The sequence below is a fragment of the Moschus berezovskii genome, chromosome 8, assembly GCF_049115385.1.
Source record: "Moschus berezovskii isolate FMDL1 chromosome 8, NW_MosBer_1.0, whole genome shotgun sequence".
Lineage (NCBI taxonomy): Eukaryota > Metazoa > Chordata > Mammalia > Artiodactyla > Moschidae > Moschus > Moschus berezovskii.
Window position 1 is genome coordinate 50,643,055 of NC_142467.1, and position 13,587 is coordinate 50,656,641.

The 13,587-nt window shown below is 40.9% G+C and overlaps 1 protein-coding gene across 6 annotated transcripts in view; it reads left to right on the forward strand.

Annotated features, from left to right (window-relative positions):
• The first annotated feature begins 1,989 nt into the window (after positions 1-1,989).
• Positions 1,990-13,587, forward strand: part of CSNK1A1 (casein kinase 1 alpha 1) — a 47,905-nt gene continuing 36,307 nt past the window's right edge. Inside the window, exons 1-2 of one of the 6 annotated variants that reach the window (XR_008686565.2) lie at positions 1,990-2,651; positions 3,262-3,368. Coding sequence is in view for 4 of the 6 variants with exons in the window: in XM_088838567.1 (XP_088694693.1) it covers positions 2,529-2,651; positions 3,262-3,368 (230 nt within the window). In the remaining 2 variants the exon portion in view is untranslated. The remainder of the gene's footprint in view (positions 2,652-3,261; positions 3,369-13,587) is intronic. The other 5 variants (XM_088838567.1, XM_055431404.2, XM_055431403.2 and 2 more) reach the window with 5 other exon arrangements.

Below are 13,587 nucleotides of genomic sequence, written 5' to 3' on the forward strand. Positions count from 1 at the left end.
GGAAACAAGTGAGGAGACACACCAAATATACACATAAAATAACAGACTCTCCAGTTGAAAGGGCTTCTAAAAGATATTAGACTAGGGAGTCCCAGAGTACGGCATTTCAAAAGTTTATAAAAGTTTTAAAAAGGGGGTGGGGTGAGGCAGACATAAAGTGTGGACATTTAGTTTTGTCAAACAAGGATAACAACAAAACAACCACCTACCATCAGGACCTACAAAAGGGCACTTTAACAACACATACATAAGAAGATAAAAACTCAGAAGCATAACTTGAAGTTAGATAAATGAAAAAATGCATTATCCTGCTCTTTTCTAGGTATCTCATGGAAAACTTTGTTAGACTTGCCCCTGTCCACACAGAGACCTCTGGGAATCCCTAATCTAGTCCACTTCACACATACCCTTATGCCCCAACCCCCAGCTGAGCATTTGTGTCCTCACTACTGGGGAAAAATTTTTTTTCTTTAAATGTATACCCCACCCCTTATATAGGGAACTCTTCAAGCCGAGGAATCCATTAAATTTTGGATGGCTGTGGTAAAAAATCAGCAGAATAATAGCTATATTTGGAAACTTGAAAAATTCAAGATGCTTAAACTTGACTTAAAAACAAACACACACCAGAATCCTGACAGCAGAGAATTTTAAGTAGGCCAGACACAGAATCACCAAAGGAGGCTGTCCAATAGTACTGATTTGGGAGTCAGGTGGCTTGGGTTTTGTTAGTGTGAAAACGTCACGTTAAATCCTAAGTCTTTTCTCCATTATCAAATTCAAGACATTTAGGTCAGCGCTTTATGAATGCAAATATTTAAGCCAGAAATAAAGTACCATGCAGGAATTCCACTTAAGATATCTTCAAGGATGAACCTCATTACTACTTGATCAGCTATCGAGGCTGCGACTAAGTCTACATTTTTGTCAGTTTTTACAAAATTATCTTATTTGGGATAGATTTCCTATGTAAGTTTTCACAACCGAGGCTTTGATTTACTCATCCATCACGGCTTGATTCATACTGCAAACACCATCATGCAGCTTTCTTTACAGATTATCATTACTATCAAGCCCAATTTTCCCAGTTCAAATTTTTCTAAACGAAATTGTGCTCAAGATTTGATTCTCTTACCAATTTTTAGTAAAAAAAAAGATTTTATTGTGTAAAGTTTTTAACGTAGTTGTTTAATTATTTCTACCCTATGTTTTTGGGTCAAGACTGCAGTTTTCAACAAGACCAAGACACCGATTTTTCAACGTTTCTTTGTCGGGGTGCGGGTTGGGGGGTTGCGAAGAGGATAACCTTTGTATGTGCAAGTTTTTTCACGGTTCTAAACCTTATTTTCTATTGACTATATATTGGCCACTAACATTACTAGGATTGCCACCCCCTTTGGGTATCAATGGGTAAGCAACACAAAGACTTAGAGGGGCGGGGTTACTTCTGCTTTCCCTCTTTTCCTGTTAAAATAGGGAATCCAACACTCCCTAAAGCGCAAAATTCTAGGAAGACTCCTCAGCTAGACTGCTAAAACACCAAGCCCTGAACCAATCCAGCTCGTACAGGCCTGCTTTTCTCTTTCTTTCCACCAGAGGCGACAGCCTCTTTCAAAAGAGATACTGAACCGGAATGGGCCGGTGGGGGGAGTAGCCCCAGTAAAGATCAAAAGGTTAAAAACCGCCTCAAACAAAGAGCAAAGGTCAATACCCAACTCTTAAGGCCTGACGCACCATCCTCCAAGAAAAATGAAGGTGACTCCTCCCTAATATGCTCTTTAAGCCTGGTGCCGCGAGGCCTTTCAGAAACCAGGCGGGTCTGAGGTGACTAACAGGTAGCTCACAGCGCAACAGTCGACGACCGGAAGTGGAAATGGGCCCGGGGCGGGGAATGAGAAGAGGCCACGGCACGCTTGCGCAGTAAGCAGGGTTGCAGTACGCGTGCGCAATTGGGCGGTGACGGAGTGACGTTCAGAGCGTGGGCCGCGACTCTCACGGATCCGGTTCCGCCCTCCCTCTTGCTGTCGACCCTCCGGGGCTAGCGCTCGCGATCCCTTTCCCACAGTGCTCTGCGCTGTGAAGAAGCGGCTCCCGGGGACTGGGGGCATTTTGTGTTGGTTGGAGCCGAAGTAACAAGATGGCGGCGTCGGCCGAGTGACAGGGGTCCCTCCGGGCGGGAGCCGGCGGCAGTGGTGGCAGCGGTATCGCCGCCTTAGCTTCACCGCTCTCCTTTTCCAGCCCGCGACGTCGCCGGGAAAGCGAGGCAGCGGCGGCCGCCAGAAACAAGTGGCTCAGCCTGGTAACCGCGAGAACTCCTTCAACAATCTGCGGCCTGGCCAAAAAACCTGACAGCAGCGGTGATCAGGTTCCCTTGGCCGATTCTGGGCCCTGTAACGCAGAGAAAGAGCCATCGTTTTCTGTTTCCTGCCGCTCTCCACAGCCTTGCTCCGTGGTCGACCCCTAGAGGCCTCCATCCTCCCCTTAGAGGTGTCGGGGCTTAGCCCCAGCCTCCATCTTCGTCTCTCAGGATGGCGAGCAGCAGCGGCTCCAAGGCCGAATTCATTGTCGGAGGGAAATATAAACTGGTACGGAAGATCGGGTCTGGCTCCTTCGGGGACATTTATTTGGCGATCAACATCACCAACGGCGAGGTAATCACCTGGGGTGGGGTTCACGACTACGCTGCGCCTGTCCTCACTCCCCCGCCCCGCGAACTGCTCGGGCCTTTTCCCACCGCACTCTGGGAAGTCCAGAGGGAGCCAGTTTTCCTGTGTTAGGAACCTCCCCCGCTCTCTTTCCCTAAAAGGAAAGAACCCGAGAGAAAGGTTGGGTGTACTGGGAAGTTTCCTAGCTTGTTAAAAATACACCTTAATCGAACTTTTAAAAAACCGTCGTTTAAGGTGAGAATGGCAAAATTCTACTTCTGGGATCCCCTCGTTTTCTTCCTATGTTTTTAGTTTACTGGGGTTCTTGTTCCCATTAGGCCAGCTTCCGATCGCCTGGTTCCCTCATAACCCTCATTACGTTTTCTGGATGAATCATTTTCTTATACTTGAGAGGACGTGCCGCTTTCGTCACTGCCCCCTGAAGAGGCCGTTGAGGCTCGTTGCCTCGTTTTGTAATTACAGAGATCTTTCTCTTCCCAGCCTCTCACTACCTTCTAGCCGAGAGTTGGAGATGTACTCATGTTTCCCCCTCTTTTCCCAAGTGACATTGAATCCATAAAGATGTTGATGCCATCATCCCCTCTTTCCCCTGCAGGAGGTGGCAGTGAAGCTAGAATCCCAGAAGGCCAGGCATCCCCAGTTGCTGTACGAGAGCAAACTCTATAAGATTCTTCAAGGTGGGGTTGGCATCCCCCACATACGGTAAGAATCCTTGAGCAAACAGGCGATCTTCTGAGGGAAGTACAGAATTGGAGAAAATGTGTAAGAGGCAGGCAATGGGACCAGCTGAATCCGACTCTTGGCATTTGAGTTACCTGGGTTTCCTGTGAAGCGTAAGTCACCACAATCACGGTAAATTTTAGTTTGCCAACTTAGTTTAGGATTTCAGTTTGTTAACACTCTGCTCCGTTTAGCTTCCGTCATTCTTCCCGAGGCTTTCATTTGCAGTGAAAAGTATGCGGGTCATCTTTGATCCCAACGCGGAAGGGTTGCCTACTGCTTTCTTTCACCTCAGCTGTTCCTTAGGTTTGTCCAGCGAAGTGGATTTGAGGGTGCCGAAGTGACCGGGCTGGGCCAGTTCGGGTTGCTATTGGAACTGGCTTGGGAAATGGCTGCTCTTTTGTTGTGTTTTTGTTCCAACATGTCTTCCTCCTCCGCTTAGAAAATGGCGGAACGACGTGACTCAACCACATATTCCTGCCCTTTTCACTGCTTGGGTTCATAAGTTATGCTTCCTGGATTCCCTCTTTGGCAGCTCCGAGTTGATTAAACCTTTGAAAAGCCAAGAATAAAGCCGCAGGCAGTGGTGAGGTTCAAGGAAAGAGATGGCATAGTGACAGCCTGTTTGTGATCTCTGCAGCAGATGAGATGTGAAATTAAGTTTACTATGCAAAATCTCTCATAGTCCTTTCCAAAAGTGTTAATTAACTCTGTAAAGAATGGTAATGTTTGTTGTATTTCAGTCAGTACGAAATTTTGTGGGAAATGACAAAGGCAGTTTGAGCAACACTATGTTGAAATTGACTCAGTTGTATTAAAAGGAAGCTTAATCAGGGAACCGCAGTTTGACAAGTAACTTTAACCTGTTGAGTTACTTGGTCAGTAACTCCTCACAGCTGGGAAATTGTAGCTTTTTTCTGGAGATGGGACATGGGTGAAGGCAAATAGTAATCAGGATAGATGACCAGATGAAGACATTGAGTCCTTTTAAATTATTAAAGGATTTTAGAATAGTTCAGTTCTTAAGATTAAAGAATATCTTCCTAGGATAGAGACTAAAACACAGTTTAAGACCCAGCCCTTTTCCACCAATTATTTAATAATAACATTTGCAAAATGATCCAGATATAATGGAGAATTAACTGGAATGGTATTTACTGTAGCCTCTTTTACTATCCTAGCTTTTATTTTTCAAATCTTGAATTAACTGGGTTATATACATTAATTCTGATTTGAAAACAACCAGACATTATCCTTAAAAAATTTCTCAATGGTCATAAACATTTTTAATGGAGAAATTGAATGATACAATTTTCTGTTGGTTGGAAGTCAGAATAAATTATTAGGAAGAAAATACCAGGTTTATCTTACAAGATAAAGATTAATGTGAAATCTGAGATGATCAGATTTGAGATTTTTAATGGTTCTCATCCATTAAAAACCCTGCGGTGGAAAAATGAAAAACCTTGACTAAAATACTATCTTTTTTCGTCACAGAATAAAAAAATTTGTGTTAGCCTAAGAATTTTAAATTTCTTTCCTTTTGTATATATTTTCACCTTTCCACCCTGGCCCTTGCTGATTTACTTCCCATTACTAGTTTTTCCTAGATGGAAATGCAGTCGTGCAGTATGAGGTCATTTGTGTCTGGCTTTTCTAATCTAATGCTTTTGAGGTTGGGAGGTTTTATAAATTTCACAAATCAGGTTGAATTTAATGTAAAATCATTTTCACAAAAGCAGTCAGTATCTGGTATTTTCAGTGCTAGCTCCAAATTAAGTACATGCAGTTTTATTTGGTATTTTTAATTTAAGAACAGCACTTATACAGACCAATGAGGGCAGTAGTTAATATGCTGATTACCCACATAAATAAATGAAATTGACCTGTGAGCAGAATTATAAGAAGTTGAGAGCAGAGGGAGTTGTGGAGTTACAAACTGGGTGGAGCTAAAGAGATTAACCTGACTTTCAAGCTAAGACTTCTTGGGAGGGGAGATGGGATTTCAGGATCTGATTGACTCTTAAGGAGGAAAGCTTGGGGAACTGGTCAGGGGGCTGTCCAAGAGTGGAGTCTGGCTACTGGGAGTAGTTTCTAAAGCAGAATGTAGTTATTGAATGAGGGTGAGGAAAGAGTGAACTTGTTTTAGGAGTGGTATAGTCCAGGTACATAGAAACAAAAAATGGATCATTGGTTTTAAAGTATGAGAGAACTGTTTGTCCACTGAAGTGGGAAGGGTAAGAAAGACTTATGCATAAGCTTTCTTTATTTTGGGTGGCAACATCATCTGCTCTGCTTAGTTTGTTCCCACTATTTCCACATTAACTATATGCATGTGTGTTTGTGTTTAGTTTCTCGGTCATGTTCGACTCTATCGGCCCCATGGACTCCTCTGTCCATGGAATTTTCTAGAGAAGAATACTGGAGCGACTCGCCATTTCCTGCTCTAGGGGATCTTTCTGACTCAGGGATTGAACCCGTCTCTCGTGTCTCCTGCATTGGCAGGAGGATTCTTTACCACTACCTGAGAAGCCCAATAAATACACTCAATAAATATTTACTTGGGAAATACTAAATTAAATTGTTTGCTTAGCTAAATTAAATAAGGCAGTCTGTTCCCCATTGTATTAGAAATTTAACACCAAAATTTCTAGACCTGAGTAATATCTACCTCCTCCCTCAATCAACCCTCAACCTGAAAATTGTCTTAAGATTCTATGGGATATTCTAAAACAAAGGCTGAAAATTACCAGGCCTATATATTATAGCATATCTGCCATATCAAGTCCTTAGTTTGTAAGGACCTTATTAAGGGATCTGTTGTGCAGAAGCATAGCATCTGGTGGGTATAAAGGGCAAGAAGGGGAGGATGGCATTCAGTCTCTAGATACTTTTAAGAACCTGAAAGCCTTTGGGCCTTGTGAATTGACCTCTGGGAGCTCATTTTAAGTTACTGTGTTTCCGTTACAACCCTTTTTTTGTGCTACTTTGAAATCAAATCTGTTCAATTCAAATCTGTTTTCTAAATCTGCCATGTGGTATTGAGTGAGTGATATGGGGTCAGTCAGTCTCTTAATCTTTTTGGGCATACCAATTTCCTCTTTTTTGAAATAAGAGGATTTTACCAAGTTGGTAATTTTCTAACTTTGTTGGGGTAGAAGTGTGCTGGAAAGAAAAGTTTAGAATTTCCTACTCTTCTGTTGGAAAAAGTTTTGCACACTGAGCTTTTTGGTAGGGTTTGTTTTGTCTTCAGCATTTATTTTATTTTATTTTTTTGACTGTGCCTGGGTCTTCATTAATTGCTGCACATAGGCCTTCAGTTGGAGTGAGCAGGGGCTACTCTCTAGTTGCGGTGCACAGGCATATCACTTCAATGTCCTTTATTGCGGCTCACTGGGCTCTAAGCACATAGGCTTCAGCATTTGCCGCATGCAGGCTTAGTTGCTTTGAGACATGTGGGACCTTCCCTGACCAGGGATGAAACTTGTGTCCCCCTGCATTGGCAGGAGGATTCTGTACCACTGAGCCACCAGGAAAACCCAGATAGGGTTTTGTTTAAGCATGTTTCCCTACTTAAATAAGTCACTGGCCTAGTTGATCTTAGGACTTGTGGCTATGAAATTTTAAGATTTATTTTCAGATGATGGTAGCTAGAAAGCGTTTTCATCGCAGTTTGGTGGTTAGTCTAGATCTTACCTTTGAATGATATTTTAGTAGTGAGATACCACTCAGGACCTTAAAAATAGTATCTGCATCAGGTAAACCGTTGGTTACTACTATTTAGGAGGAAGTAAGTTAATGGGGTACACTTTTATAGAAAATATGATAAAGAAGATGGGAAAGGGCATAGGATAATTTTGGTTGTCTTGGTGTTTTTTTTTTTTTTTAAACCCCCCTCCCCCTTTTTTTTGCCTTCTCTGAATATCAGAAATCCTGGGAGATATTTGTAAAGTTTTAGTTAATCCTTACTGTTCAGTGTTTAAAGCAGCTTAAATTTTAATCTTAGCTTTTTGGCACTGAGCATATATCCTGTAAATAAGTTCTAATACTGTTACCAGAGAACAAAGATGACATCCACACTGGGTATGTCTTTGTTAGAGAGATAATGTTAGAGATTACTGGATACATGAGAAATGTGATTTTAATTCATAGAGTAACTAAATCCATAGAGTAACTGTGATATACTAAAGGTAGTTGTATTGGCTTATGCTGAATTTCTAGAAATGGAATAATGGAATGATGCTTAGATAGAGTTTGGAGCTGGATTAAACTTGAGGAATAATAGCCACACTCGATGATACAGATTAGATTATTGAGTCTTCTTCAGTACTTATTACTAGATGTCTCCTAACTTCCAGTTTTCTTGGGGCAGTTTTCACCTTTATGTCAAGATCAAATTATGTCTGCTTACATACCCCACACCTTTTCACTTGATGCTGCAGACCTATATTGTGCCTCCTTCCTTTATGGCATTTGGTCTCATACAGAAAAACTGATAAATGTAAGTAACCTATTGTTTACACTGTTAAATTGTGAAAGTGTTATTGTAGCAGGCCAGGCTCCTCTGTCCATGGGATTCACTAGGCAAGAATACTGAAGTGGGTTGCCATTCTCTTCTCCAGGGGATCTTCCTGACCCAGGGATAGAACCCTGGTCTCCTGCATTGCAGACAAATTCTTTACCATCTGAGCCACCAGGAATCCCATTAGATCCTTAAAATTCTTATAATCCTTTCTTTCCCTCTTGAGTCCAGGGATTGCTGGATGAGAACTTTTGTGGACGTTATTGATTTGTATCTGTCTTAAAGTGGAGTGATACTTGTAAATATTTGTATAGTCTGTGGATTTTACTTCCTTGACTTTAGTCATTTTTTAGAGTTAGGTCATTTTGTTTCTGAGTATACTTAATCTGTGGGGCTTCCCTGCTGGTTCCGTGGTAAAGAATCTGCCTGCCAATACCAGAGATATGGGTTTGATCCCTGGGTCAGGAAGATCTCTTGGCGAAGGAAATGACAAGTCACTCCAGTATTCTCGCCTGGGAAATCCCATGGACAGAGGAGGCTGGTGGGCTATATGGTTCATGGAGTTGCAAAGAGTCAGACATGACTTAGTGACTAGACAGCAATATCTAATACTTAATATGTATCTCGGAGAAGGAAATGGCAACCCACTCCAGTACTCTTGCCTGGAAAACCCCATGGACGGAGGAGCCTGGTAGGCTGCAGTCCATGGGGTCGCTAAGAGTCGGACACGACTGAAGCGACTTAGCAGCAGCAGCAACAATATGTATCTAAGATATGATTTGCTAAGATTTTTTCATGATCTGTCCTGTTTAGTAGAAACTTCAATGTCAAGAAGTCTGTACAAGAGAATTTGAATTTGAAACAAATGTTAACTCATTTAATCTTTTTAACTTATTCCATTTTATTCTTTTTTTAAAGTATAATTTGTGTGTTTATTTTTGGCTGTGCTGGGTCTTTCTTGCTGTGCAGGTAGGCTTTCCTCTAGTTGCGGAGAGTTGGGAGTTACTCTCCAGTTGCGGAATGCAGGCGGGTTCGGTAGTTAGAGCATGTTTGCTCAGTAGTTGTGTGTGGCACATGGGCGGGCTTAGTTTCTTCGAGGCATGTGGGATCTTCCCAGATCAGGGATGGAACACCTGCATTGGTCTCTTGCATTGGTAGGTGGATTCTTTACCACTGAGCTACCAGGGAAGCTGTATTCCATTTTATTCTTAAGATCAGTCCTTGAGTTTTAACAGAATTTTTTCTGAAGCTAAATGAGTGCCTTAATAGCTTTCATAATATAAATGAATATGTAGTCTAAATGATTTCTATTACTATTTTTATACAAGTGGCTTTTGAAAATTGTGAAAAAACTAGTAATCACATAACATATACTGATCCATGTCTTAATGGAATCGTTTTAATGAGGTGTAATTTTCATACAGTGTAGTATATATATATAGATTAATGTATTGTTGAATAAGTTTTGACAAATTCATACACTGTAACCCACACTCCCTATTGACATAAAGAATATTTCATTTTTTTTTAAACACTGCTAATCCTTGGTAGGTGACATTTTGTGACAACATAGATTTTATATATTTTTTAATTGACCTTTTGAATTATTGTAACGTTATTTTTCTGGATTTGATGTTGATTTGTCAGTATGTACGACTACAAGTTAGTAATATGTTTATCACCATGATGTATGTTGCTGCTGCTGCTGCTAAGTTGCTTCAGTTGTGTCCGACTCTGTTCGACCCCATAGACGGCAACCCACCAGGCTCCGCAGTCCCTGGGATTCTCCAGCAAGAATACTGGAGTGGGTTGCCATCTCCTTCTCCAATGCGTGAAAGTGAAGTCGCTCAGTCATGTCTGACTCTTGGTGACCCCATGGACTGCAGCCTACCAGGCTCCTCTATCCATGGGATTTTCTAGGCAAGAGTACTGGAGTGGGGTGCCATTGCCTTCTCCCATGTACAACTACAAGTTAGTAATATGTTTATCACCATGATGTATACTAACCTAATAAAGCGACTGAGTTGGATTGGTGATACTCAGTGGCAGTTGATATCTTTACTTTTTTTACTCCTCCAAATAATTAAAATACTGCCTTCTCCTTGTTTGATAGTCATCAGTGGGGTATGTTTAATAGGGACTTCAGAAGTGCTGTAGAAAAATGTTTAGTTGGACGGCACATTTTGATCCTTATTTTTATATTTTATTTTTCTGATCCTCAATAAAAAGGGAAATGGAAAGAGCATTATATTGAGAGTCAATACTTAGGTTCTGTCTGTGGTGTCATCTAGATTTGAACCTAGAATGAATTCTATCATGAATGTCAGCTTTCCTTTTAAAAGGGATTTCGTAAAACTATCTCGGTCTTGAGTTTTTTTAAATGCATTATATAAATTAGTGGCATCCCTCCACGTGCAAAAGAAAAAGAACCAATATCCAGGCATTGCCCATGGTCTCATTTAATCATTACAGGAATTCTGTCAGTTGAGTCAGAATAGTTAATTTGCCTAAAGTCACACAGCTAATGTGATATTTGAATAGATTTTACTGTCTCTTTCAGCAGTATCAGTGGTTCAGAAACTTTGTTGCACATTGTAATCACTTAGAACACTTTAAAAAAATATTGACACCTGGCTCCTAACCTCAGATATTTTGAATTAATTGATTTGAGGGTATGACTTCTAGTTTAATTTAGTTTTGGGGTTTTTTTGGCTGCACCATGCGGCTTATGGAATCCTTATTACCCAGCCAGGGATTGAAACTGGGCCCCCCACAGTGGAAGCCCAGAATCCTAACCACTGGACCAAATCTATTATTTCTTAAGTGAACAAATGAAAACATGGCTGTACTGGTTGATTTAGCTTTGAATCCTGATGTAGAGATGCTAACATATAAAAATGCTAATGTCTGTTAATTTCACAGTAAAGGCTTGCTAACATGGACCTTTGTCAGTTTCAGTATTTATCAGTGGTTTGTTGGCCTTTTGGAACTTCTTTTGACTCAAACTTGCAATTTTTCTACAGGAGAATTTTTTTTTTTTAAGGAAGCAAATGATGACAGTGACTAAGCATACATGGTATATATCACGTTTCATTTGTGCCAGCATTAAGTGTGCAATGAGTGTTTGCAAATTACCCTGAAATTGAGGCTATCCTATATTTCAGGTCCCCTGGAGGCTACTCTGAGTACTACTTACCTGTTACACTTTCTTATCCTGCCAGACTATTCTATCCACATGTAAGGTGGCTTCTATGGTGAGGGGAGGATGTGATCGGATTTAAAACTGCCTTGTTTGTTGGAAAGTGGTAGCATGAAGTTCTTGTAAATTTTGTTTCAAATTCTAAATTTTCAAAGTCTTTCAGTTGTACTGCTGCTGCTGCTGCTCCTAAATCACTTCAGTCGTGTCCGACTCTGTGACCCCATAGATGGAAGCCCACCAGGCTCCCCCTTCCCTGGGATTCTCCAGGCAAGAACACTGGAGTGGGTTGCCATTTCCTTCTCCAATGTGTGAAAGTGAAAGTGAAGTCACTCAAGTCGTGTCCGACCCTTAGCGATCCCACGGACTGCAGCCCACCAGGCTCCTCCATCCATGGGATTTTCTACGCAAGAGTACTGGAGTGGCTTGCCATTGCTTTCTCTATTTTGCTTTTTTTTTGTTCTCACTTGATTGAAATTATTCTTACCACTAAGCTTCCCTGATGGCTCAGCAGGTAACCCTTCCAATACAGAAGATACGGGAGACTTGGGTTTGATCCCTGGGTCAGGAAGTTCCCCTGGAGAAGGAAATGAAACCCACTCCAGTATTCTTGCCTGAAGAATTCCATGGACAGAGGAGGCTGGCGGGCTACAGTCCATAGGGTCGCAAAGAGTTAGACCTGACTGAGCGTCTGAGCACATATCTACTTACTGAAAACCTAGTGTTTTCATTTTTTGAGCCTTCATAATTCTAAAGGAGATCAATCCTCGGTGTTCATTTGAAGGACTGGTGCTAAAGCTGAAATTGCAATACTTTGGCCACCTCATGCAATGAGTTGACTCACTGGAAAAGACTCTGATGCTGGGAAAGGTTGGGGGCGGGAGGAGAAGGGGACGACAGAGAATGAGATGGCTGGATGTCATCACCGACTCTATGGACATGAGTTTGAGTGAACTCCGGAAGTTGGTGATGGACAGGGAGGCCTGGCGTGCTGTGATTCATGGGGTCACAGAGAGTCAGAAACGACTGAGCGACTGGACTGAACTGAACTGAATATTAATACTTTGTATCCTTCTTAAGGAAGGGAGTGATGTTGGCTTTTCTCTGAAAATTAAAGTTCTTTTCTTGGAGAGTGTCAGTGAACTTTACGGTACCTTCTAGAGAATAAGCAAACATTTCCTTTTATTCAACAAATACGTGTATACATACGTGAGTACTTAACTGTATGCTGTGCAGTTTCATATAATGGGCACATTTCAGTGAACAGATAATTTTTGTGAGGCCTACATTCTTTTGAATATATACCATGTGCTTGACATATAGTTGTGACTTTGTCCCTTGCTGAAAATTGGTGGCAGAGATATCTAAATTTCATACTGTGAGGACATAACCTTTCCTTAACATCAGACATAATGCTGAGCTATCCAGAGATTGCCTTGATTGGAGAGGTCAGCAGAGACCCCATTATATCTCCTTGTGAATCCTGCTTAGTCAACATTTCTCAAAAACATCAGCCATGCATAGTAATTACATTCAGAGCTCGTTTAAAATGTAAGGTTTTCTGCCTCACCACTAGATTTGTTTGACCAGTACTGAAATGCCTTGCAAGTGTATTTTTATCAAGTACCTGAGAGAATTCCTGCTGAAGACCAGAGAACCACACTTTGAGAAATACTGTGCTGAGGTTTTAACACTTCATTGTTTTGAGCTATTGCGGGTAGTTAGTGATTACTTTGCTGAGAGGGCTCTGATTGTTGTAGGAGATGCTATTGTCTTATTTGTTATTTCATAACTGTTGGGCAACTGCTTTTTGTAATGAAAGTAATCTTTATATTTGTGTAGTGCTTTTATAATCTCATAATTACTAGGAGACCTTTTGATAGTATAAAAATGTTTAGCAGTGAGCAAAAATGGCTTATATAGGTAAGAAAATGACAAAGGAAGAACTGGATCTTGTGTTTTGGCCATCGATTGATTCATTATTCTTTTCATTATATTGCATATACTGTGAGTTTAGCCAGCTTTCCATTCTCAAGTCCAACTGCTGGTTTATTGAGCCACTTTTTATTTGTTTAGTCACTGAAGGGCATTTTTATAAGTACACTTTGCATAGTTCTATATTATTAGTTTAGATTTATGTTGAATTTAGTTTATGAAAAGATATTCATGTGTTTATACATTACTTTTTTCTTGCAGCTTAGATCATTCTAGTAACTTGTGTTGCCTCTTCCATTTTCCCCTTTCCTATACTTGTGTTAACATTTCAAGCCCAGACTTTGTGTTCTTTCTTCTATTACTTCTCCTTCTGAAAGATTATATCAAACTTTGGAATCATTTGTTTTTTGGGTGTGTTCATTTGCTAATGTAGAGAAATTTGAGTTGTTTTTAAAATCTATAATCTGTCTGCTTAATGAAGAATTTACTAAGCAAATTAATTAATGTAGTGTGTGTGTGTCGGGGGAATGTTTCATCCAGCCAAAATT